The following is a 22815-nucleotide window of genomic DNA, read 5'->3' as shown; positions in this document are numbered from 1 at the left end:
ATAAGCTTTAAGAAACCTGAGGTTTCTGCATGGTCAGGATGCTCCAGCTCTTTGCTGCAAAGAAGGGGCATCTGGCTGGAGAACGACCCAACGTCTTCCCCTCTGTTTCAGATCCTTGTCTGCCCTCTCGGCCTACCACAGCGGCCTCATCACGCCCATGAAGATCCGCACAGAGAGCCCTGGCAACCTGCGGTTGTACGGCGGGAGTCCCACGCGTAGTGAAAAGGAGCAGGTCTCCATCAGTTCCTTCTACTACAAGGAGAGAGTAAGCCCACAGCTGATGACACGTGTCTCCCAACACTCTGGCTGGTTTAGCGACGCCTGCTGGAGTCACTACTCTGTTAGCAGGTCCCAAAGGGCGACTTCCTTAGTTTTTTTTTTTAATATTTTGCTTTTTTTAATATTTTGCCTTAGTATAGCAGCTGCTGTTGTTTGGTTAACTGGGGCAGAGTCTGGAGAGATTCCCCCACTCTCAAAGCTCTTCTGCCCTTGAAGATATTCCATTTGGGCTGCTCTCCACCCTCCCCATCCCTGACAGAGGTCTCTCCTCTTGCAGAAGTCCAGGAGATGGAAGAGCAAACGTGAGGGGACCGAGGTCAGCAGCCGGCCTATCAAAGCAGCTGGCAAAGTCATCATTCAGGACATCTCCTGCCTGCTCCCCGTCCATAAATCATTAGGGGAGATGTATACGTGAGTACCTGTGCAATTTGCCTAGCACCACGATGGCCCAGGGGTGAGAATGCAGCATTGCAGGCTGACTTACTGTCCTCTGCCAGTAGTTCGATCCTGACTGGCTCAAGGCTGACTCAGCCTTCCATCCTTCCGAGGTCGATAAAATGAGGACCCAGATTGTTCGGGGCGATAGACTGACCGGTTAGAGAGAGCTGTAAAGCGGCATATAAGCCTAAGTGCTAGGGCTGTTGCCACCTTTGGAGGGAGGCCGGCACAGCCACCTCACCCTAGTGGGAAGAGGAGGGTGATCACAGAGGACCCGTCTTCTGAAATTTAGGGGTGCAAAGAATTTATCTATCTGAGGACAAAGCAGAAGATTGACTTCTTACAGCTCCCCACAGCCCCCAGAAAGGGAAGGCCCAGGGAAGAACAGAGCACTACAGAGTTCCCCAGAACGCTCCCTTTTTGGATTGGCACATCTTGCTCATCCTTAACTGAAATCCTCTCCCCTTTTCAGTTTGTTACAAATTTTCAAGAAATGGCTTGCCCGGCGGTTCCTGGTGTTACTGGTAGGGTGTACACATGATGTAAGCCGTGAGGTACCTTGCATTAAACCAGAATTGGCTGGACTCGCTCAAAACAGCAAGTCCGAAAAGGCTATTTACAAACCGTATTGACAGGTTTCACACAGCCTTGTTAAGCCCTAAATATTTAGTTGTGTAAATCCAACTAACGTGCTCTATTATGCAATGTGGAATGGACAAGAGCTGGAGGGAGACACCCAGGCAGGCAGGGAGGGAAGAAGTCTCAAGCTGAGAAATAGCCTTGAGACCTTGCCCAGCTGGAAGAGGTCCAGAACAGATCTTCCCTCCCTGTTGCTTGGAACCTCATGCAATTGTTCCCAAGAGAAGGCTGCCAAACGGGGGAGATGCCATATAATAGGCAGAATATAATCAGGTCATTAGCTTGAACTCTACAGATGTGGATCTAGTTGTTTGCACATGTCAGCACCTTGCTTAATGCAAGCACTCCTCTAACCTGGTTTTCTTTTTCGGTAGACTAGGTGCTGGGAAATTAAGCTTTTCCACCTGGCAGCTGGGGGTTTTGCAGAGGAAAACAACTGTGCATCCTTCAGCCACCCCTCTTCTCTTTCAGACTAAATGTGGTGGACATTCAGGAGACCTGCCAGAAGAACGCAGCCTCAGCCTTGACTGTGGGACGCCGAGACCTCTTGCAGGTGCTGCTCCTTCTCCATCACTCTACAGCCAGAGTCCCCAAGCCGTGGCCCAGTACCAGGCTGCAGCCCATTCGGAACTGGGTCACACAAGAGGCAGGCGAGCGCACGAAGCTCCATTTTCAGGAGTGGCGGGGACTTGCCCGTGTGTGAAGCTCCACAAATGGAATTTCAAGCATGTGTGCAAGTCCCCACCGCTCACAAAAACGGAGCTGCAAGTGCACGCACCTGCCACTCACACAAAACCATTTCCTCTCCCCCGCCAGTCCACAAAGCCAGAAAGGTTGGGGGCCACAGCTCTACAGGACTGTCTGGAGACCATCTTGAAATGGGGGGAGGGGTGTCCCCGAAACAGGAGACCATGGTTTAAAAGAAAAACCCCGTCTCCCTCCTGCCTCCCACAGAGAGCCTTCAGCCCCTGTGTTTTTTTTTTTTGTTTGTTTTTGCTCTTCTGAGTGTCCCCTGCCCGCCCACCCCAGCTTCCTTTTGCAAGGGTCTCGTCTGATTCAGGGGTTTGAGGATACAGATGGATAGAACATTTACTTCCTTTCTTTTTTGCTGTGGTTTTTAAGTAAAACGCTGCAGTTGTTAAGGGAATCATGCAGTCATTAAGTGAATCCAGCTCCCCCCATTGACTGCATATTGGAAGCCAGCTGGGAAGGTCACAAGTGGTGATCACAGGACCTCAGGAGGGTACAGTGGCAAATACCTGTTGATTGCCAATCACCCTAGCTTTGATTGCGTGGCTGGCAATGCTGCCACGTTGCAAGTGTGAGGACTGGTTGTAACTTTGAACAGTTGTGAGAATGAATGGTTTGTGTAACCCAACCCACAAACAACCAAGGCTGGGAGGCTTGGGAGAACATCCTGGTCTCCAGGAGCTTCCTGAACGTTATTTGAGATGGAGCCCTCTGGATGGTGCAGGATTATCTCCCAAAAGAGAGTGATCGAGGTGCCCTATTTGTCTCTGGAAAGCAATCGAGAGCTTGCACAGCATCGTGGTCATTTTTATGCTGGTTTTACTTTGAGGGAAATTCTAATTAATTAGATGGATTGTGGTCTGGCTGGTGAATCGTTCTATGCCGTGAGCCACCTGAGGTTTTACCTCTAACAGCATCTCTCTGATCCGGCCTTCTCTTCCAGGTTTGGTCCCTGGCCACGGTGGCGACTGATCTCTGCCTGGATCCCAACGCTGACCCAGACTTGGAGACCCCCTGGGCCCAGCACCCTTTCGGCCGCCAGCTCCTGGAGTCTCTGTAAGGAGGCCGAGAGGCGGGAACCTTGCAGTGCGGCCCAGCTGCTGCCCTGCTCTCCTCTTGTGGGGATCTGCGTGGTGTTGGGTTCTGGAGTCACTTCCTGGGAAGCTGGGTCAGCACTAACCCAGGGAAAGGAAAAAGGGGAAAGTCCATTTTGCTCTGGCACTCCGAGGTTGTGTAACTGTACAGGTAGTCCTCGACTTACAACAGTCCCTTTAGTGACCGTTTGAAGATACAGTGGCACTGAAAAAAGTGACCGATGACCGTTGTTCACATTTACAACCGTTGCAGCATCCCTGTGGTCACATGATCAAAATTCGGACACTGGGCAACTCTCATATTTATGACCGTTGCAGTGTCCCGGGATCATGTGATCCCCTTTTGCGACCTTCTGACAAGCAATTCAATGGAGAAACCAGATTTATTTAATAACCATGTCACTAAATTAACAACTGCAGTGATTCACTTGATAACTGTGGCAAGAAAGGTCGTAAAATGGGGCAAAATTCACTTAACCACTATCTTGCTTGGCAACGTAAATTTTGGGCTCAGTTGTGGCTGTAAGTCGAGGACTATTTATATTAACCTACTTGGAAATGCCAAGCTGTAGCCTTTTATTAATACGAAACACTATTGCGATTCTTTACAGCGGGGGTTTCCCAACTTTTTCAGGCTGTGGAATATGTTAATACAGGTAGTCCTTGACTTGCAACAGTTCATTTACTGACCGTTCGAAATTGCAACGGCACTGAAAAAAGTGATGGGTGACCATTTGTCACACTTAATGTTCAGCGAAACATCCCCATAGTCAGGTGATCAGGCTTCAGATGCTTGGCAATTGACTCATATTTAGGATGGTGTCCTGGTGTCTCCTGATCACCTTTTGTGATCCTCTGACAAGCAAAGCCAACAGAAGCCAGATCACCTTAACCACCTTGTTATAAGAAGAATAGAATAGAACTGGAAGGGACCTTGGAGGTCTTCTAGTCCAGTCCCCTGCTCAACAACTGCAGCCGTTCACTTAACAATGGTGGGAAGAAAGTTCATAAAATGGGGCAAAACTCACTTGCTTAATAACAGAAATGTTGAGCTCAATTGTGGCCATAAATCAAGGACTACCTGTATATGTATGTCCTAGATCACGGGTAGGCCACCTTGGCTCTTTGATGACTCGTGGACTTCAACTCCCAGAACTCCTGAGCCAGCCATGCTGAGGGGAAAGGGAGAGGTTTCCAAGCTGAGCCAGGCTGGCTCAGGAATTCTGGGAGTTGAAGCCCACCAGTCATAAAAGAGCCATGGTTGCCTACCCCTGTCCTAGATGAAGAGGCAGGCCTGTCATGAGAGAAGATTGGCTGTGCTGAAGTGAACTTTGTTTTAGTCTCTCAAAGAAGCCCTAAAAATACGTATCCCAGCCCCTCTGCATGAAACACGGCTTCATCTAAACTCTCCTCTAGAGCCTGACTGATGGGCAAGCAGTAAAACTGGGCCTTTTTCTTCATGCTTTGACCTGTGTCCTCCCAGGCTCTTTAACCCGTCCTGTTGCACCTCAGGCGTACCTTGCCGTACTTAGAAAACACTTCAGCTTTGGTCCATTTTGTGGACCAAACTGTAGAGCAAAACTGCTACTCGGCATAGAAATTTAGCTTCTTGGAACTCTTAGTGTTCCAAGCTTTTAAAAATGGTGAGAAATTTCCAAGTGGGATAATAATGGACAAGAATTCCAATTATTTTAGTTCTAATGGTAACTAGTTATAACAGGAGAAGACTATTTCCTTTCTTCCCCACAATATTGTACCCTTAAACCAAGAGGCCACACTTAGATTCACTGAGAAATGTGGTAATAGAAGCCATTAGCAGTGTTATGTTTACATGTTTATTGTTTTCTGTTTTATGGAAGTTGCCCAGCGTAGCCCCACAGCAAGATGGGTGGCAAATAAATGAGAAAGGTGGGTGGGTGGGTGGATGGATGGACGGATGGAAGGACAATGGGTAGATAAGGAGAGTTTTAGATATCAAGCCTTCCTGTTCTTAGGAGCAATCAAGTTAGATCCATCTTCCTTCCTGCCCCGAATATGAGCTGAAATATGGTAATATAGAAAGCTGCTGTGTGAGTGCACGCAACATTCTTGCCCACTCTTACGGTTAGCAGTTGTGTTTACTTTTGTCATCAGCAGATCAGAAAGGTCAACCTCTCTGTCCCAGATTTTAACCTTTAACTTAGCTGAGGCCTGCTTTCTTTCTTCTTTCCCTCTGCAGCTTGGCCCACTATTGCCAGCGCCATGACGTGCAGACCTTGGCTATGCTGTGCAGCGTCTTTGAGACTCAATCCAGACCTCAGGGACCCCCAAACCTCACAGGCCTGGCTCCTCAGCACCCCTCCAGCCACAGTCGATATGTACGGACTGATTTGCATTCTTGCTCTTTTCCCTCCGGCCCAGAGCATTTGGGGCCTTTGGGGAGACATTCTGACGTGATTCCCTCTTGTTTTGCCCTCAACAGCCCAGCTTTACCTCCTCTGGCTCTTGTTCCAGCATGTCAGACCCCGGGCTGAGCACCAGCAGCTGGAACATAGGTAGGCACACACATCTGCCACCTTGGAAGTATCCTGGAGGGCTTCAGCTTTCTGATTTTTGGCATCACAAAGATTCACAACCCTTGTGTAGGCTTTCACGAGAGGTGCTTTGAGTACCTCTGTTTTCTAACTAGGTTTGGCATTGTTGAAAAGGAGAGATGGCATTCTCTTAAAGGCGTTCCAGATTAAATTAGCTAAAGGATTCATTAGTGCCACTAGCAATTAATTGATTAGGGACATCTGTCCACATTTAAAGTACAAAGATGTACTTCATGCCACTTAGTAGGTAACCATTCCTGGAAGCAAGAAAGACTCTTCAGAAGAAATGCTTGCTGCCATCAAGTAATACTTTTTAAAAAACAATCTGCTGAGTTAGGAAAAGGTCAGGATCACCCGCTGTCTGCCTAAAATGCACTCCAGAATTGCTTAGAAACATTTTCTTAGAAACAACTCCACCTGGGATGGTATAGGGTCTCCTGTTTGAGCAGCGGCTTGGCCTTGAAGACCTCCACGGTCTTTTCCAGCCCTGGGATTCTATTTTTCTGTTTTCATAAAAAACACGTCCTATTTTAAGGCTGAGCCCTTTATTTGGGCTAAGTGCTAAAAGGGCAGGATCATGACTTTTGGCCCCGATGTGTTTGCTGCGGGGCTGGGAGGAGGATCTTCTGGCTGGTACCCCCCTTACTAAGACCAGCTAATCAGCTTTTGGCTTTTGTAGCCAGCAAAGAGGCGGAACACACGCTAGGCTGGGCCGAATCTTCGCCTGACGACTTTCGCCTTGGGAACTTGGTGTATGCTGATCCCCGGGACCGAGAGAGAGACCAGCATGACAGGAACAAAAGGTGGGCGGGGCCAGTCACCATCTACTTCCTGACTGGGTGGAGTCAAAGGGCCAAGGCCCCCACCCTTTGGGATGTTGTAAAGAGTTATAGTTCCAAACATCATGATTTGAGGACTCTCCACGCTGGGGTGGGCAACTAGGGCAAGCTTATGACCTATGGACTTCAACTCCCAGAATTCCTGAGCCAGCCGTCATAAATGTGAGTCAGTTGCCAGGCATGTGAATTTTGATCTGGGGGATGCTGCAAAAGCGTAACTATATAAAGTTTGTAACTCTGAAAAATGGCCATAGGTTTTTTTTTTCAGTACCATTTAACTTTGAACAGTCACTAAATGAACTGTTATAAGTCGAGGACTACCTGCATCAGCCTGCTCACAGAAAAGAAAACTGCTAAGGCTCCTTCACTCGTGCAGAAGGACAGAAACCGGGCAAACAGAGACCTGGCCGGCAAGAGTAGCCACAGAAACCCCGTCAGGGACCTGAAGGCCCGTTTGTGGATCTCTTTCACCAGGCTCCTGGATCCGGCCAACACGCAGCAGTTTGACGACTTTAAAAAGTGCTACGGAGAAATCCTGTATCGCTGGGGCCTGCGAGAGAAACGTGCCGAAGTCCTCAAGTTTGTTTCCTGCCCCCCCGATCCCCATAAGGGAATTGGTGAGTTGAAGCCTCCGGGTCTCCGCTAAGGTCCTCTGGGTGCTCCATTCGGAAAGCCAGAATTCAGATTACCCAGCCCAGAGGCATCTGTACTTGCCAGGCTCGTGCAGTGGGATATATTTTGAAGTCTGGCCTTTGTTCAGCAGAAACAAAGAGCAGTGGGATCCTGCGTAGGGCTCCTCTGGGGCTTTTAATTAACCAGGTTTTATTAAATAAACCATATTGGCCTGACTCGGCCCAGAGCAAAGGGGCAGAAAGAGAAGCAGGGGCTGGAGGACAAACTCCAGCAAGTGGCTAGATTCTGCGCAGCAGCACTGAGGAAACAGTCGATTAGCCCGTCAGAGCTATTTTACAGAATTAATGCCTCAAATCCTCTTGCACTGTCACTCTCTGGCATTTTAGTCTCTAAGGACTACGGGCCGCCCAGTTTAAGAATAGAATAGAAGAGAGCTGGAAGGGACTCCCATCACTGGCCTTATCCCATTGTTTTACTTGGGCTTAATTGCGGCACCCCCTCCAATCACCTCTCTCTTCTGTTGCTCCCCTGGCAGAGTTTGGCGTCTTCTGCAGCTACTGCCGAAGCGAAGTGCGCGGCATTCAGTGCGCCATCTGCAAAGGCTTTGCCTTCCAGTGTGCCATCTGCCATGTGGCCGTGCGGGGCTCTTCCAACTTCTGTCTGACCTGTGGCCACGGAGGGCACACCAGCCACATGATGGAATGGTTCCGCACCCAGGAAGTCTGTCCCACGGGCTGTGGCTGCCACTGCTTGCTGGAGAGCACTTTCTGACAGTCCACCTTCAGGGGCTGACTCGGATCCCTCCCAGGCCAGGTGATCTCCAGCTGACCAGCAAGGAAGGTCCCAGGTGGCTTCCGACATGGATGGCCAGGGCACTCTTGACAGAAGTGAGGTGCGGTGGCTGGCGGTTCCCTAACTTTTGGGGAAGGTTCTGTGCTAGCAGAGCGCAAGAGGAGAGACAACGGAAGCTGAAGAACAGCTTGGTGTGCTGAAAGGTTCACAACAGAGGGATGGAGTCTTCCCCCCAAAATATGCACTGGGAAGACCTTCTGCTCAGTTACATTACTGTTGCTTCTTTGGACAAACCTCTGAGATCTTGATACTTATATGAAGAGATCGAACAAATAATATTTACCAAGACACAGAAAAGTCTTCTGTCTTTGCAGTGTAGGTTGCTTGAATGAATTGGCATGTCCTTTGGGGAAAAAGGGAGTCTCCCACTGCAGCATGGACACCGGGGGCATTGGGGAGCCTTACCTGTCTTGTGGCAGGTGTTGACTTTCCTCCTCATTTGCCACTGTAAAATTACCCTTTTTTCCCAAAGATGTTGAGCTGTAATTGCTTCATGGGAATGGACTCGTTTGACAAATGTGGGAGCAGATTCTTTTAAAAAGAGAAGGTCTTGGATTCTGAAACGGCAGGGCCAATATTTGGCTTTGGATTAACGGTTTCAAGACTGAGCTGTCTGTGTTTTGGAGGCTGAAATGCACTTGATCCTGGTGGAACCGGTGGGGGGAAGCCATACACCATATAAATCCTTCCTGGTACCAACAGGAGCCTGGGCTGAGCCCTCCTGCTCTGATCCTTCGGTGCCTGGACTTAGGTTTGCTGACCCTCTCTGAAGCATGGAGACTGTCACAATTTCCTTCAAGCCATGAAGCTGAGGAAGTGTATTTTTGTATATTCACTTAATAATTTTTTATAAAGGTTTTGTGTTCTGCAGCCTTTGAAGTTATTGGCAAATTTGGGGAAAGATTTAAAGTCCCCCCCTCCCTCCTTCCCCTCCCCTTCCGTTCCCTCCCTGCATATTAGCTGTCTTTTATTGCATATATTTATGATTTATGAAGGCCCATTAGTGCTCCTTTCAGCAAACTGGTCCACAGGGCTCTTTCGGTATAGTAAGAGATACAAAAAGAGGATAGGAATGGAGCAGTGGCTGATCCTCACCAATAGATGGCAGCAGTGAACTTGTGCCTGGAGTGGTGGAGTTGCAGTAAACTTTGCCTGGTTATCAAGAGATGCGCCTTACCTGCAGTAAGGAGTAAGGAGTGAGACTGATTTGAAATAAATCCTGGTTCCAGGGCCCCATCAGATAAATTGTAACTTGCATAGAATTTTGTAGGAAGCCCAGGAGGCAGCCTCTCGCAACCTGCCCGTTGCCAAGAGCTCGAATTTTGATCACCTGACCCTCAGGATACTGCAAAAGTAGTACGTATGAAAAACAGCCACAACTCACTTATTTCAGCGCCTTTGTAACTTTGAACGGTCACTAAAGGAAGGCTTGTAAACCGAGCACTACCTGATTATGAAGTGTGCAGAAAACAGCTCCACATTTTTTTAGGATTAATTTTTAAATTAAATTAATTAATTTTACTGGGGTGGGTGAATTCCTACTTGGATGCAGCAGGAAGCTGTCTGCGATTCAACAGTCTCCTAATGGAGCCTCCTTTGTGTGCATGTTTTATTTATTTGTTAAATTTGTCTGCTGCCCCATCTCACTCCCACGACTCCTTGACTTTCGTGGGCCGAAGTTGTGGAATTGATTCTTTGCTCAGGGCCCCCCAGAGAACAGCTTCCTTTCTTTTCTTTCTTGCAGACGAGCTTGGACACATGAAGAAAGGCCTCGCGATGCTCCAAACCTTCAGGGTCTTTACTTTGTAGTTGTTGGCTGCTTCCGTTGGTCCTCGACTTACGACTAAAATTGAGCCCAAAATTTAGGTTGCTAAGCGAGATGTTTGTTAAGTGAGTTTTGCCCCGTTTTACGACTCTTCTTGCCACATTTGTTAAGTGAATCACTGCAGCTGTTAAATTAGTAACGCTATGAACCCCAGTTGCCAAGTGTCCGAATTTTGATTAGGTGACCCTGGGGAGGCTGCAAAGGTCATAACTGAGAAAAACAGTCCTATGTCACTTTTTTCAGTGCCATTGTAACTTCAAACGATCACTAAATGAACTGTCGTAAGTCGAGGACTTCCTGCGTTTTGTTCATCGGTAGGCTGAAAACCACCCAAATCCCATTTTCAAAAAGGGATTTTTGTTTGGTTGTCCCTTTATTCTTTAACACGGCATTCTTGATGGTTGTCCAACGTTGCAGGCCTTTTCATGGAAGGGCAGCCAAAGGGAGGCAGCCTTTCCCATTGCCCAACCGGTCTTGGGAGTGGGTGGGTGGGAGACACAGCCATTGCCAAATGCAGCCTGCCTGCCTTGCCACCCAATGCTATGGTTAACACCTGGTTTCCTTTGTTCTCACCCTTGTCTGATGGGCAGCCTGACAGCCTTCAGGGCAGCAATAAGAGTTTCAAAATCTAAACTCTTGGAAGGATGAGAAAAAATGAACACGATTGTGATGACTGGATAGGACAGGATAGGTTATAGAAAGAAGGGAATTATCATAGAGGCAGAGATACATTTATAATTGTGCTTAAAATTCCTGTAAAGGAGATCAGAAGCCACTAATTACTTTTTTCTTTCTTTTCTATTTTTCTTTTTCCCTTTCTTGCATCTTTAGTTTTTTCTTTGGGTTTTTTTTTTTTTTTTTTTTGTTCCTTTTCCCGTTTTTTTACATTAGTTTGCATGGCTCAGCTTGGAAGCCTCTCCCTTTCCCCTCAGCATGGCTGGCTCAGGAATTCTGAGAGTTGTAGTCCACCAGTCATAAAAGAGCCAAGGTTCCCACCCCTGCCCTAGGCCATTCTCACTTTCAAGGTAAATTGCATCCTGCACTGTAACTGGGCCTGAAAACATCTCCTCAGACAGAAGTCCCCCCCCCCTCCAGTCTGGCTGGAGTCTGGTGTCAGAAGCATGGGATGAATTTCCCTCAGAGAGGGACTACAAGTCTCAGAATGATGGCTGAGCCTGGTTCTTATGGAAGGTGATCCTCTATGTCCAGCTGATTTCAGAGCACCTCAGCCCACCTTGGCTTCCTACTACAGCTGCGAAACTGTAGCCATCAGGCAGAGAAGGTCCCCTGCTCCGTTTTCATAAGAGAAAAGAGCTTTTCACGTTCTTTTCGAAGGAGAAGAGAGTTTTGGAGAAATTTCCCATGCATTTGGGATGAATTTTCATGGGAATCCGGTTTGAGAGTTCTGTGCTGATTCAGTGATGTAAATCAAGTGTGTGTGTGTGTGTGTGTGTGTGTGTGTTTAATATGCATCCTCCAAGAATCAGTAAATTCTCTTGTTTTCTTTAAATGCCCAAATAAGACATCAAATAAGCTCCAAGAGGCCTCCAGTTTAATAGCATGGCGAAGGTCGTCACAGAGAGTCATTGTTTTTTCTTCACAAATCTGGGTCTCTTTTGCAAGGCTTCTCAAACTAAGGGACGGGGTAAGTGCAGATAAGGCTCCCCCTCTGCCTATGAAAACCGGCCAAGTTTTTTCTTCTTTTGTTAAGTGGGACTCTCTTCTAAATTGCTCACAATATTCAGGGTGATTCTGGCCCACAGTTTGAAATCCCCGGGTTATTAGGCAGCAGTTATTTCATTTGCTTGCCTGCTTCCCCCACCACACACAATCTGTCAAACATTTCTTGGAATTTCTGAAAAATTTGCTGGAAAATTTACTAGCTTCAGCCCAGATAGGATCCCTTTAAGAAGTCCAGCGCACTTAAAGAATAGGAAAGGTCTCTTTCTCAGTCATTCCTGGGCTTTTAAGGGGTTTCCTAACTGTTAAAAAAATTGAAGGGGGGGGACATTCTCAGTCACCCTGTAAAATTTTGAAAAGAAGTGGAGCTCAATCCCAAACAGTGAAAACTAATCACGCTAGCCATATGGAATGGAGACCCCACTCCATTTCTGAATGCCTGCCAGAATTTCTTTAAATCTCTTGTTCTAAGACAGTGGTGGCGAACCTATGGCACGGGGGCCAGAGGCGGCACTCGGAGCCCTCTGTGGACACGCATGCCGTCGCCCCAGCCCCGCCACCCCCCATGGCCCCCTCCTCACCAGCAGCCCCCCCAGAGGAGAGTTGCCCCAGGCGCAGCCTGCGCAGAGCAACGCAACCAAGGACATGGCAGCCGGGCAATAGGGACAAGAGTCCGCCCTCACGCCCCATCGTGTACAGATGATGCGGCGGGGCATGGACAGGGTGTGGCCGCCATGACGCTGCTGGGCCGCCTGGGCAATCTGCTGTGGTGGGCCATGGAAGTAGTGGGTGGCCCTGCAGGCAGGAGAGGCGGGAGGCAGTTTTGGGGCACTCGGTCTCTAAAAGGTTCGCCATCACTGTTCTAAGACTTCCGCTGCCCAAATCTGATCCAATGCATTGGAGGGCACCTGGTTGGGGAAGGGCAGTGCTGGTGTTTAGGCCTTTTCCTGGTCTTCCCGGAAACAGGGAGGGGAAATGGAGCCAGAAAGGGGGAACCGGGACCATGTTCAGCTCTTCCTGGTGGGCCTCTTGGCTTCCTGGTGCTTCATCCAACGCCGGGAGGATCAGAAGTACGTCTCAGCTGGAAGCAGAAGAGGCACAGCTGGTTGGACGTTTGGGATTTCTGGGATTCTGTGGAAGAACTGCTTGAACAAAAGGGGAGAGGGGTGCCAAGATAATCAAGTCATCAGATAATCAGACAGTCTCTATGGGATAAGAAACCTGACAGGGCCCACTCTGGGCTGCAGGCCTTTCTCCATCCCAAACAGAAATCTGGTGTGCATCAAAATTACGAGAAGTGATAGTACTGCTTTTTAGTGCGCTGGTCAGGCCACATTTGAAATACTACATCCAGTTTCTGTCACCACAATACAAAAAAAAAAAAAAAAGATGTTGAAACTCTAGAAAGAGTGCAGAAAAGAGCAACAAACATGATTAGTGGTCTAGAGACTAAACAATACGATGAACGGTTGCAAGAACTGGGTATGTTGAATGAAGAGAAGGACTAGAAGTGACACGATAGTCTTCCAATATTTGAGGGGCTGCCACAGACAAGAGGGGGTTCGCCCTATTCTGCAAAGCAGTTGAGAGCAAGACAAGAAGTACTGGGTAGAAGCTTATTAAAGAGAGATCTGACCTAGAATTAAGGAGAAATTTCCTGACAGCAAGAAAAATTAATCAGTGGAAAGGCTTTTCCTTCGGAAGCTGTGAGAGCTCCGTCCCTGGAGATTTTTAAGAAGAGATTAGACAGCCTTTTGTCAAGAATGTTATAGGGTCTCCAAGGTCCCTTCCAACTCTGATGTTCTGTATTCCGTATAAGATGAAGTCAGATTAGCATTCTGATATTTACCAAATCAGTAGGCTATAAGAACTGATGAAGCATCCACTAAAATACGGCGAATCAGTCAGAAGAATCAGTTCTAACCAAGCAATGCCAGCAAATTTGGAGAACAACATGGCAGCCAACGTTGGAAGAGGAAAGCCTACATTCCAGTAGTAAAAAAGGAGACTTAACAGAGTGTGCAGACTATACCATACAATATTCTAATTTCATACGGTAACAAAAATAATGCTTAAGATCACACAGTGCAGACTAGAGCCCCATATGGAAAAAGATACGTCAGATGTTCAAGCTGGCTTCAGAAAAGGTTGAGGAACACGACGTTATTTGACAATTGAGAAAGCCAAAGGCTACCAAGAAGAACATGTGCTTCATTGATTTTAGGTATATCTTTGACTGTGTCAGTGATATCAATCGTAGAGTTGACAGTGTGGAAAGAAAAATGGGAATTCCAGACCATTGTATTGTCCTCGTGAAAAATTTACGTATATCAGAAACCCCAATAGGGACAGAACATGCTGAAACACAATGGCTCCATGTTGACAATGGAGTGTGACAAATCTGCAAACTCTCATTATTTATTTGGTCTATCTGCAGGAAATATATTAAGGGAAACTGGACTGGAAGCTGATGGCTGTGGCTTTAAAACTGGAGGAAGAAACATCAATAACCACCTCCTCTTGGACTGTGGGGGCAGAGATGGCTCTATGACAGTTCTTCATTGCTAACTTCCTGCAGCCAATTCACTGCAGGACAATCCACCACGGCCAACTTGCTGCAGGACAAGAGTTACGCAAATATCAAAGAAATGCAGCGGAATAGAATCATTAAAGAATGCAAAAGGAGGGGCAGAGTGGAATGTGAATGGCAAAAGCTAAAATATTTTTTAAAATTATTTTAAATAATTGTTGAACGGGCCTGTAGCGGGTTGTCCCGTGGCAAGTTGGCCATGATGAGTTGACCATGGTGAGTTGGCAGCGGTAATGTCCCATTCTGGCCAGAGCCCACCTGTGCTCCCTCTCAGGATGCAACACTCAGCTTCTTAACGGGGCGCTTACCTTTGTTGACCAGGCAGTTGCTTCTTCTTGGCATCCCGCAGGTTCAGCTGCCTTAAGATGCGAATCAACTGGTTGATCTGCCGTAGCGTCATTTCTGGAGCCTGGCGCACCAGCTGCTGGCGATGGTTGATCAGGCACGGAGGATTGGCCAAGAGGGAGAGGTAACTGTTTCTGCCCAGCAGCTGCACAGCTTTCTTGTTCTTGTAGCAGGAGGCATACTGCGCACCATGCGAGAAAGCCAGAGGGGTTTCAGGTTAGAGCTGGGGGAATCTGCCCTCTTTTTATTGCCTCTAATTCACATTTGTGGATTCCAAATTGTTGCTTTTCCATTCCTCATTTCTGTGAGTGCACCTGGTTTTCTTTTAAATTTGATGCATGCAACTCAAAACAAGGGTTTTTGCACATAACTACATCTAAAAGAGTGGTTTTTTTTCTAAGCACACTTTTAAAGTGTAGAGAACGTTGTTCCTCCTAAGAACACTTTTAAAGTATACATGTAGTCCTTAACTTACAATGGTTTATTTAGTGACCAAAGAGTGCAGCTGAAGGCTGTTGCATCTTTTATTCACCCCTGTTCCCTAATTCTCAACACCAGGGGGCCACTGGGGGGGCTGAGTCTGCAAAACTGCCCTCCTTTAACCTTTTCTCCAATATGTTAGCCCCTTGGAGGAATCAAGGAGCTGCAGTCTCAACTGGAATTGGAAGGCTGTACTACCCAGAGCCACGAAAGGCAGCTGTATTGCCCAAGTTTTATCCAGGATGATACAAGGTCTCCTGCCTTGACCAGCGAGTTGTACTAGAAGACCTTGGAGGCTCCTTCAAGCTCTAGGATTCTTGCTCTGGGCCAAGCTCCAAAGTCTTTTTGACAGTCTCTCCCAAGTGCCTTCCAGTTTCCCTTGCAACCTTGCTAACTCTGATATAAATAGACAGCATCCAGTTGAAGTTCAATGGTTTTCATTCATTGTCCCTATTAGGATGGTGGAAAACTTAATATTCAAAGTTCATTAGTCCTATCACCTGTAATTTTGCATTTCCGCACAACAGAGAGCTAGGGACACATTTATACATTTAAAAGGACAATTGTTTGTTGGCCACATTCCACTGATGGAGAAAGACGGTAAGAAATGCAATTCAAAAGAAGGTTAAAAAAAAAAAAGTAGTTTCCTACCGGGACAAAGGTGGCCATTTCCCGTTGTCGCAGGAGAGATCCGAAGAGTTGGTTCTGTTGGTTGATAACTGAAGCCTCGGGAGAATCCGCCGTCCCAATTTATAGGCTGACACCAGCCCTGTGCAACAGATCCAAAGAGGCTCTAACCGCTCTGTGCTGCTGCCCTCCCTCCCTCCCGCTCTCCCAGTGATTTCTTCCTTCATCAGGTTTCTGCAAGATGGGTCTTTGGCCACCTAAGCTGGTTCGGATTACTCGGGGGGAGGGAATATGAATTAATGATGGGCTTCCATAATTAATTAATCAATTCCGAGCAACCCGGCAGGCAAGGGGTCTTTCAGGCCAACGGAGGAAGAAAAAGAACAAAGCTGTAGGAGGGGCAGATCCCAGGAGCCATTTTCAGCTCTAAGCTCCGGTTTCAAATGTAATCAGTTATGTGTCACGCTAAGCATCCTGCTGGGTTTGTTTTTTGGGTGTGGGAACTTCTGAATTGGAAGTTTTACCATTAAGAGAAGGGGGAAGGTGTGTCCGTCTGGTTTCCCTTTTTTAGATGTAGATTTAGGGGCGAGGATGACTTGTCTACTTACGCCTCCATTCTGGGCTGCTATCATTCTGAGAGAAACCCCCCCCCCCCCCAAGCATCCTTTCAACAAAACATGTTTGGTGAGATTGCAACACTCTCAACTTCATACTGAGTCTCTCAGTTCTCTGGGATTTGGTTTTGTTTTGCTCCCGAGTCAGTGATGAGTATCGGTCCAGTTTCTGAATTCTCTTGATAAGCTTTTTGGAAAAGGATGCCCTGGCATTCTTTATCTTCCCAGGGATAAGAGAGAGAGAACTTGGGCCAAGGTCACCCAGTTGCTTCATATCTAAAAAGCGGGATTAGAGCTGGCTGTTTCCTGGTTTCTAGCCAGATGTCTTAATCGCTAAGCCAAACGGGCTCCCCCAGCTTTCTACAGTACTGTGCTAAAAATGAGCCAACTTCTTTTGCATTTTTCCTACTTCTTAATTATTTTGGGGTAGGGGAGTGAGAAATACTACCTATTGCTTAAGGAGAAAGAAAGGGAAAATGAAAGGACCGGGACACTGCAAGCGTCATAAATAGGAGTCAGTTCCCAGCATCTGAATCTTGACCACCTGACCGCGGGGATGCTGCAGAGTGTGAAAAATCCCTTTTTTCAGTGCCTTGTAACTTTGAGCGGTCGCTGTTGTAGGTCCAGGACTATCTGCATGGAGTCTCCTGCTTGAGCACGGGATGGACTAGAAGGCCTCCCAGCTCCCTTTTGATCCTGTCATTCTATGTTCTGTGGGATCTATATTGACCTGCATTTTAGCAACACTCTCTGCCTCTTTCCTTGTCTTGCTCAAGTCCACTGCTGACACACTCTTGTGCTTACACAGCTCCCTCTTCGGCCATCATCGGCTGCCCTCTCTTTCTGGATCTGCTGAGTTCCTGGAAAGCTGCAGCTGGAGGGGAGCTCAGGTGCTTGGAGAAGACTCTCTTCCCAGAGCAAGTCTAGCCACAGACGGGGTGTCAACAAGCCGACTTGGGACCGACATGGCTTATTCATGCCTCGACAAAGGCTCCAGTGACAGAGACGCTCTGTTAACAAGACGTCAGGCTGGAAGGCGGATAATGGGCTACTCGGCTCTTGTGCTGCAGTCGTGCGAAACGGAAAAAGCAGTTTGTCCTTCTGGTAAAAACAACTACCACTCTTTTGAATCTGGGGCAAACCCCCCACACATACACACAAAAATTACAAGTGGTGCACGAGCACAGCAGCTAGGGGAACTTTCCCCCTCCTTCATCCATCTTGACACCTCTTAATCTGGACCTTTCTCTGGGTTGCCAAAACTCCCCCCCCTCTGCTTGCAGATCTGAAGCAGGTTCAATATTAGATTTATTTTGCAATCTTTTCCTCTTGTGGTGCCATGTGCTCCCAAGTCAGAAGCAAACATTATAATTTGTTGCTTGATTTGCTCGGTTAATTTTTCTCCCTGATGGCTCTCAAGCTAGTCTGTGGGTTTGCACACTTGATGCCCTATTGGCTGATGCACAATTTATTCTTTGAATAAGGACCCCCAAACTTTTGGAAAATTAATTTCAGACCTACATTGCTGTATATACCATCCAGGACCTGGGGAAAAATATTTTAAATCAATTTTCACGGAGCAGGGACATCCTGTTGCTACCATGGAAAACAATATTAAAGGTACTTACTTTTGTAAAGTAGGAACCAGTTTTAGAAGAAGAGATTGTTGATCGGATCCAAAGTCAAATCTGGCAAGGCTCCTGGCCAGGGTGATATACTCAACAAACTCCTTCAATAAAATCTAGATTGGTGAAGCTCTATTAGCAGTGCTGAAACAGATACATAATTCTGGTTTAATGCTCTGCAGTTGGAACAGGGCCATAACAGTCCCCCTATATAAGAAGGGAGATATATGGAGTTCTTGACTTACAACCATTTGTTTAGTGACCATTTGAAGTTACAAGGACACTGAAAAATGTGACTTATGACACACTTAGGACAGTTGCAGCCTCCCCATGGTCACGTGATCAAAATTTAGATGCTTGCCAACTGGCATCTATTTATTCAGCAATGTCCTGGGGTCTGACAAGCAAAATCAAACGGAGAGGCCAGTTTCACTTAACAATCATGTTACTAACTTAACAACTACAATGATTCACTTAGCAACTGTGGCAAGAAAATGGGATAAAACTCACTTAACAACTGTCTCACTTAGCAACGGAAATTTTGGGGTCAATTGCAGTTGTACGTGGCTTAAAGACGTATTAAAGACATATTAAAGAGTCAGATTGACACCGATCTTGATTATTTAATCCCCAGGAACATGTTGCTACCATTTCTTCAAACAAAAAGTATGGTGTGATTCAACTCAGGAATTATCCTCAGGAATTACAAAGCCAAAGCATTGTAATCATCTGTAACTTCTGGAATTAACTGTAGTATACTTTTTTTCAACGTCCTAAATGTTTGAAAAGCTTACATTTAAGTGAATATACAATGGCCTTACCAAAAGCCAGATAAATATGTTGCCATCAAATATGCCACAGGTAATCCTCAACGTACGATCAAAATTCTGGTCCCAAAGCAGTTATTAAGTGAGTCACAACCGATTTTACAAATTTTGGGACACAATTGATAAGCCAATTACTGCAATTGTTATATGAATTACATGTGGTCATTAAGTAAATCTGGCTTCTGCTACTGACTTTGCAGGTTGGAAGCTGGCTGAGAAGATGGCAAATGACCATCTCATGACCCGGAACGTTGCAACCGTCATAAATACATTATCTAGCACCAAATTTTGATCGTTATCGCTGTGGACATGCTATGACATTGGTTAAGTGTGTGAGGACTGGTCATAAGTAACTATTTTTCAGTGGTGTCACTTTGAACACTTGCTAAATGAATGATTGTAAATCAAGGACTGCCTGCATATGATAATTTTTTTAAAAAAATCCAATTTCTCAAAGATTTTATCCCTGTAATAGTACTGATCCTGAAAGGGTGGGTCATATTTTATTATACTGTGATGGAAGGATGTTTATGAAGATTGTCATTCAAACTCTTTGAGTGCTAACTGTGGGGGAAAATGCACGCGCAGCAAACTGCCGTGCTTTCCCCCCCACAAACCTCATAACCTTTTGATACCCTTTGCCTTAATGAAGCAGCCAGAAGGTCATCCACTTTTGACTTAATAGCTCACTACCTAAACAGATAATATGCTTAAGTTCCTTCCTATCTCTTCCTGTCTTTGTCAGTTCTTTCTCCTTCTGATCTACCTGTATTTGTTCTTACCTGGTCTTTGACCATGTAATGTGTTACTAGAAAATAACTGCTTACATGAAGACATTTTCCAATGAAGAAACCTTTGTCAGCATCTAATGGTTAAGCTGGTGTATGTAATAAGTATATAAGAAGCAATAAACTCAGAGTTTGTCAAGCTGTGTCCTGCAGCTTCAAACCTCTGCTCAAGACATGCCTGTGTCTTTTTCTTAGCGTCTTACAGCTAACAACCGAATGACTGAAAAGAACGCAAATCCTTCCATTCCCCACCAGTTAGTTAAAACTGAAGAAGCTTCTTGGATGAGAAGAGAAATGTTTTCAAAAGAAAGTCCAGTTGCCTTTTGGGAGAGAAGAAAAAAACAAGCACCTTTTGTGATGTCAGAAGAACATGAGGTCAACACTTGAAGGTAGACCCCAGTTTAAGGTACAGAAGTTGGTAGCAGAAGAGGGGAGGTGTCTTTTGTAGGGTGTATGTGTGTGAACGTGCCTATAGGCATGTTTAATTTGGTGGGCTTGCTATTGTGATGGGAAAATGTTTTATTTGACTTTTATTGAATGTACAAATCTTCTTTGATGTGACTCTAGGTGCCACATTTGCAAGCTCAGGAAAGTTTTTTTATTTTGTTTACTATTACTTGTTCAACTTAACCACCTTCAGTCTGGCTGTCAGCGATCAGCAGAAAAAGTCTCTTATGGATCTTTCCAACATTGTATTGACCATGCTTGATGGTCATATTAATCATTAAAGGAAAAGTCAGAGACAGTGCAGGAATAAATTCAATTTAGACTTAAAAGTCCTGCCATGGTGAATTTTGTAAGTCTTTGGTAGGAAGTTATCTGACCTATTTTAAAATCCAAACCAGGAAGAATATGTCAAAATTTTACTGGCTGATGAAAATCCTATAATTATAGAGGCAACAACCAGATTTTTAACTACTGGTATAATAAAAAATCAGTAATGTAACATTTATTAAATATTTTGTTAAATTGTCACCTTCAGACAAAGTCAGTAGACAAACCTGCTTCATTTAACAATTGTGTTACTAACTTAAGAACTGCAGTGATTCAGTTAACAACTGTGGTAAGGACGGTCGTAAAATGGGGCAAAATAAATGTCTCACTTAGAAACAGAATTTTTGGGCTCAATTGTGGTCGTAAGTTGAGGACTACCTGTATAGAGAGGTGAAGTTGGTACACTTGATTTCAGGACTTTCATATATTGTATTACTCCAAAAGGAGGACAGCCCTGAATTTAAGATATTTTTCTCCATCTCCTTCAAAAAAATGAAGAAATTGGCAGAGAGGAAAAATGCAACACCAGTAAAAATCCTGGAAAATGCTCAGCTTCTTGTCTCCTGCTTGAGCAGGGGGCTGGACTAGAAGACCTCCAAGGTCCCTGCCAACTCTATTATTCTCTTGGGCTGTGAATTCCAGATGAAGCCAATCCCAGAAACATCTCCTTTTCTTATCAAAGGTATATATGTGAAAATCACACCCACATTTCTTAATTGTTAGACAATAAACCTCTGTTTTTAAGCTTTGCATCGGAAAGCCCTATTTGGACCACATCATTTTACACAGAACTGGCCAAAATGAGGCAGCGTATTGTTGATCAGTGTTTACAGACCAGTCATGACTGCCCTCCAGAGTTGGTTTTGAGAAATGAAGGAGTCTGGCAGTATCTGTTCCGATTAACAAGCTTTCTTAAAAGGTGTCAACTTTCGTGGATTTTTTTTTGTCACATGAACACAGGTCTCATTCTAAAACATCTACAGCTTGGCAAACATAATGAGCTGTGCGTCGCCTCTTTCTGCATTGTGAGCAAGTCTACATCAAAAGCACAATTTAACCACAATCGGGAAGTGCTGTGGCAGCTTTTCCTGAAGATTTATCTGCTTCTGCGACACCACACGCCTGGTTTTCCACACACACCCCCCGTAGCATTTCTGCCTGTTGCTCTGGAAAGGTGGGGCAGGCTGAATGGGGTGTTCCCAACTGCTATGCATGTCACCCTATCTTGAATCCTACTGATGACCACAATTTGTCCCACAAATGAAATACTATTTCTGTAAAATATGGGGCAAGGAGGGGCAGAAATGGACACTGGGTGGTGTGCATAAAAGTATTAATTACAGTCGAGCTCACAACTTATCACAATTGATTGCTATGGAGTGCGCAGAACTTTAGATGAAGATAAAAAAAGGTTGGTCAGGCATGCTTGAGAAGGTGGCCATTGCTATAAACCTGATGTGGGAATTAGGATATCACATCAGGCCATCATAAAACAGGTTTGGATCTGACTTGCTTTAGGAACATTCCATTCCTTTCTGCTGCTTGGGACAGAAGTAAAAAGGACAATGCAGGACGTGTTTGAAGAGAGCCTGGCATGGCTGGGGCAGCCACCAGAGGTCTCTTCAAAGCCCAGCAGGAGACCTGAAGCAAGGTCTGCACTGGGGTGGGGAGGGGGATGGATAGATAGATAGATAGATAGATAGATAGATATAGATAGATAGATAGATAGATAGATAGATAGATAGATAGATAGATAGATAGATAGATAGATAGTACTTATCTTCTCAAACAAAGTCTGCTCTACATCTGATCTGCCATTCCTTTTGTTAGCGTTTTTTGGGCAACATTTGTCTATAGCATCGTTACTTGCATTGCACGTAAAAAGGGGATGCTGTTTGGATTGTTGCAACTGAGGTTACTATCCTGACAGTTTGAATTTCCCCGACTGAAAAGCGGGCAGGACCCCACCATCCTGGCACTTTCCCTCTCGAGGGTCATTATTTCAGCAGAGAAGAAGACCAGCATGAACTTGGCCATTACTTCCCAGGTAATGGGGAGAAGAGCATGCCTGGCTGAGGCATTCTGGGAGTTGAAGTCCACAAGTCATAAAAGGGCCAAGTTTGAAGACCTCTGTCCTCAACCATTTCATTCTCTCCTCTACCTTTTGGCTGGCAAAGTTTGTTTATTGGATATAAACGTAGCTCGTTTTTTATTCAGGATCTCAAGGAAGCAGAGAGAGCGGTCCCTCCTCCTTTGTCCCCTAACCACAACACCATTGGGGAGTACAAGTAGACCTTGACTTACGACCACAATGGAGCCCCAAATTTAAGTTGCTAAGTGAAAGAAACATTTGTTAAGTGAGTTTGCCCCATTTTACAACTTTTCTTGCCCCGGTTGTTAAGTGAATCAGTGCAGTTGTTAAATTAGTAACATGGTCGTTAAGTGGACCTGGCTTCCCCCATTGACTTTGCTTGTCAGGTCACAAAAGGGGATCACATGACCCCGGGACACTGCAACTGTCATAAATATGAATCAGTTGCCAA

At 45.8% G+C, this 22815-nt stretch overlaps 1 protein-coding gene across 5 annotated transcripts in view; it reads left to right on the top strand.

Moving 5' to 3' along the window:
• Positions 1–10024, top strand: part of WDR59 (WD repeat domain 59) — a 29372-nt gene extending 19348 nt beyond the window's left edge. Inside the window, exons 19-27 of one of the 5 annotated variants that reach the window (XM_039353724.1) lie at positions 112–265; positions 557–690; positions 1828–1909; positions 3050–3162; positions 5419–5557; positions 5662–5734; positions 6453–6576; positions 7087–7229; positions 9842–10024. In XM_039353724.1, the coding sequence (XP_039209658.1) occupies positions 112–265; positions 557–690; positions 1828–1909; positions 3050–3162; positions 5419–5557; positions 5662–5734; positions 6453–6576; positions 7087–7229; positions 9842–9906 (1027 nt within the window). In that variant the 3' untranslated portion in view covers positions 9907–10024. Of the gene's footprint in view, positions 1–111; positions 266–556; positions 691–1827; positions 1910–3049; positions 3163–5418; positions 5558–5661; positions 5735–6452; positions 6577–7086; positions 7230–7780; positions 8968–9841 lie in introns of those variants that run through there. The other 4 variants (XM_039353723.1, XM_039353722.1, XM_039353726.1 and 1 more) reach the window with 4 other exon arrangements.
• Positions 10025–22815: the final 12791 nt, after the last annotated feature.

Source organism: Crotalus tigris, unplaced genomic scaffold, assembly GCF_016545835.1.
Source record: "Crotalus tigris isolate CLP2741 ecotype Arizona unplaced genomic scaffold, ASM1654583v1 scf7180000018525.42219311030:4301911, whole genome shotgun sequence".
Lineage (NCBI taxonomy): Eukaryota > Metazoa > Chordata > Lepidosauria > Squamata > Viperidae > Crotalus > Crotalus tigris.
The sequence above is the reverse complement of the archived record's forward strand: the minus strand, read 5'-3'. Positions and strand labels throughout refer to the sequence as shown.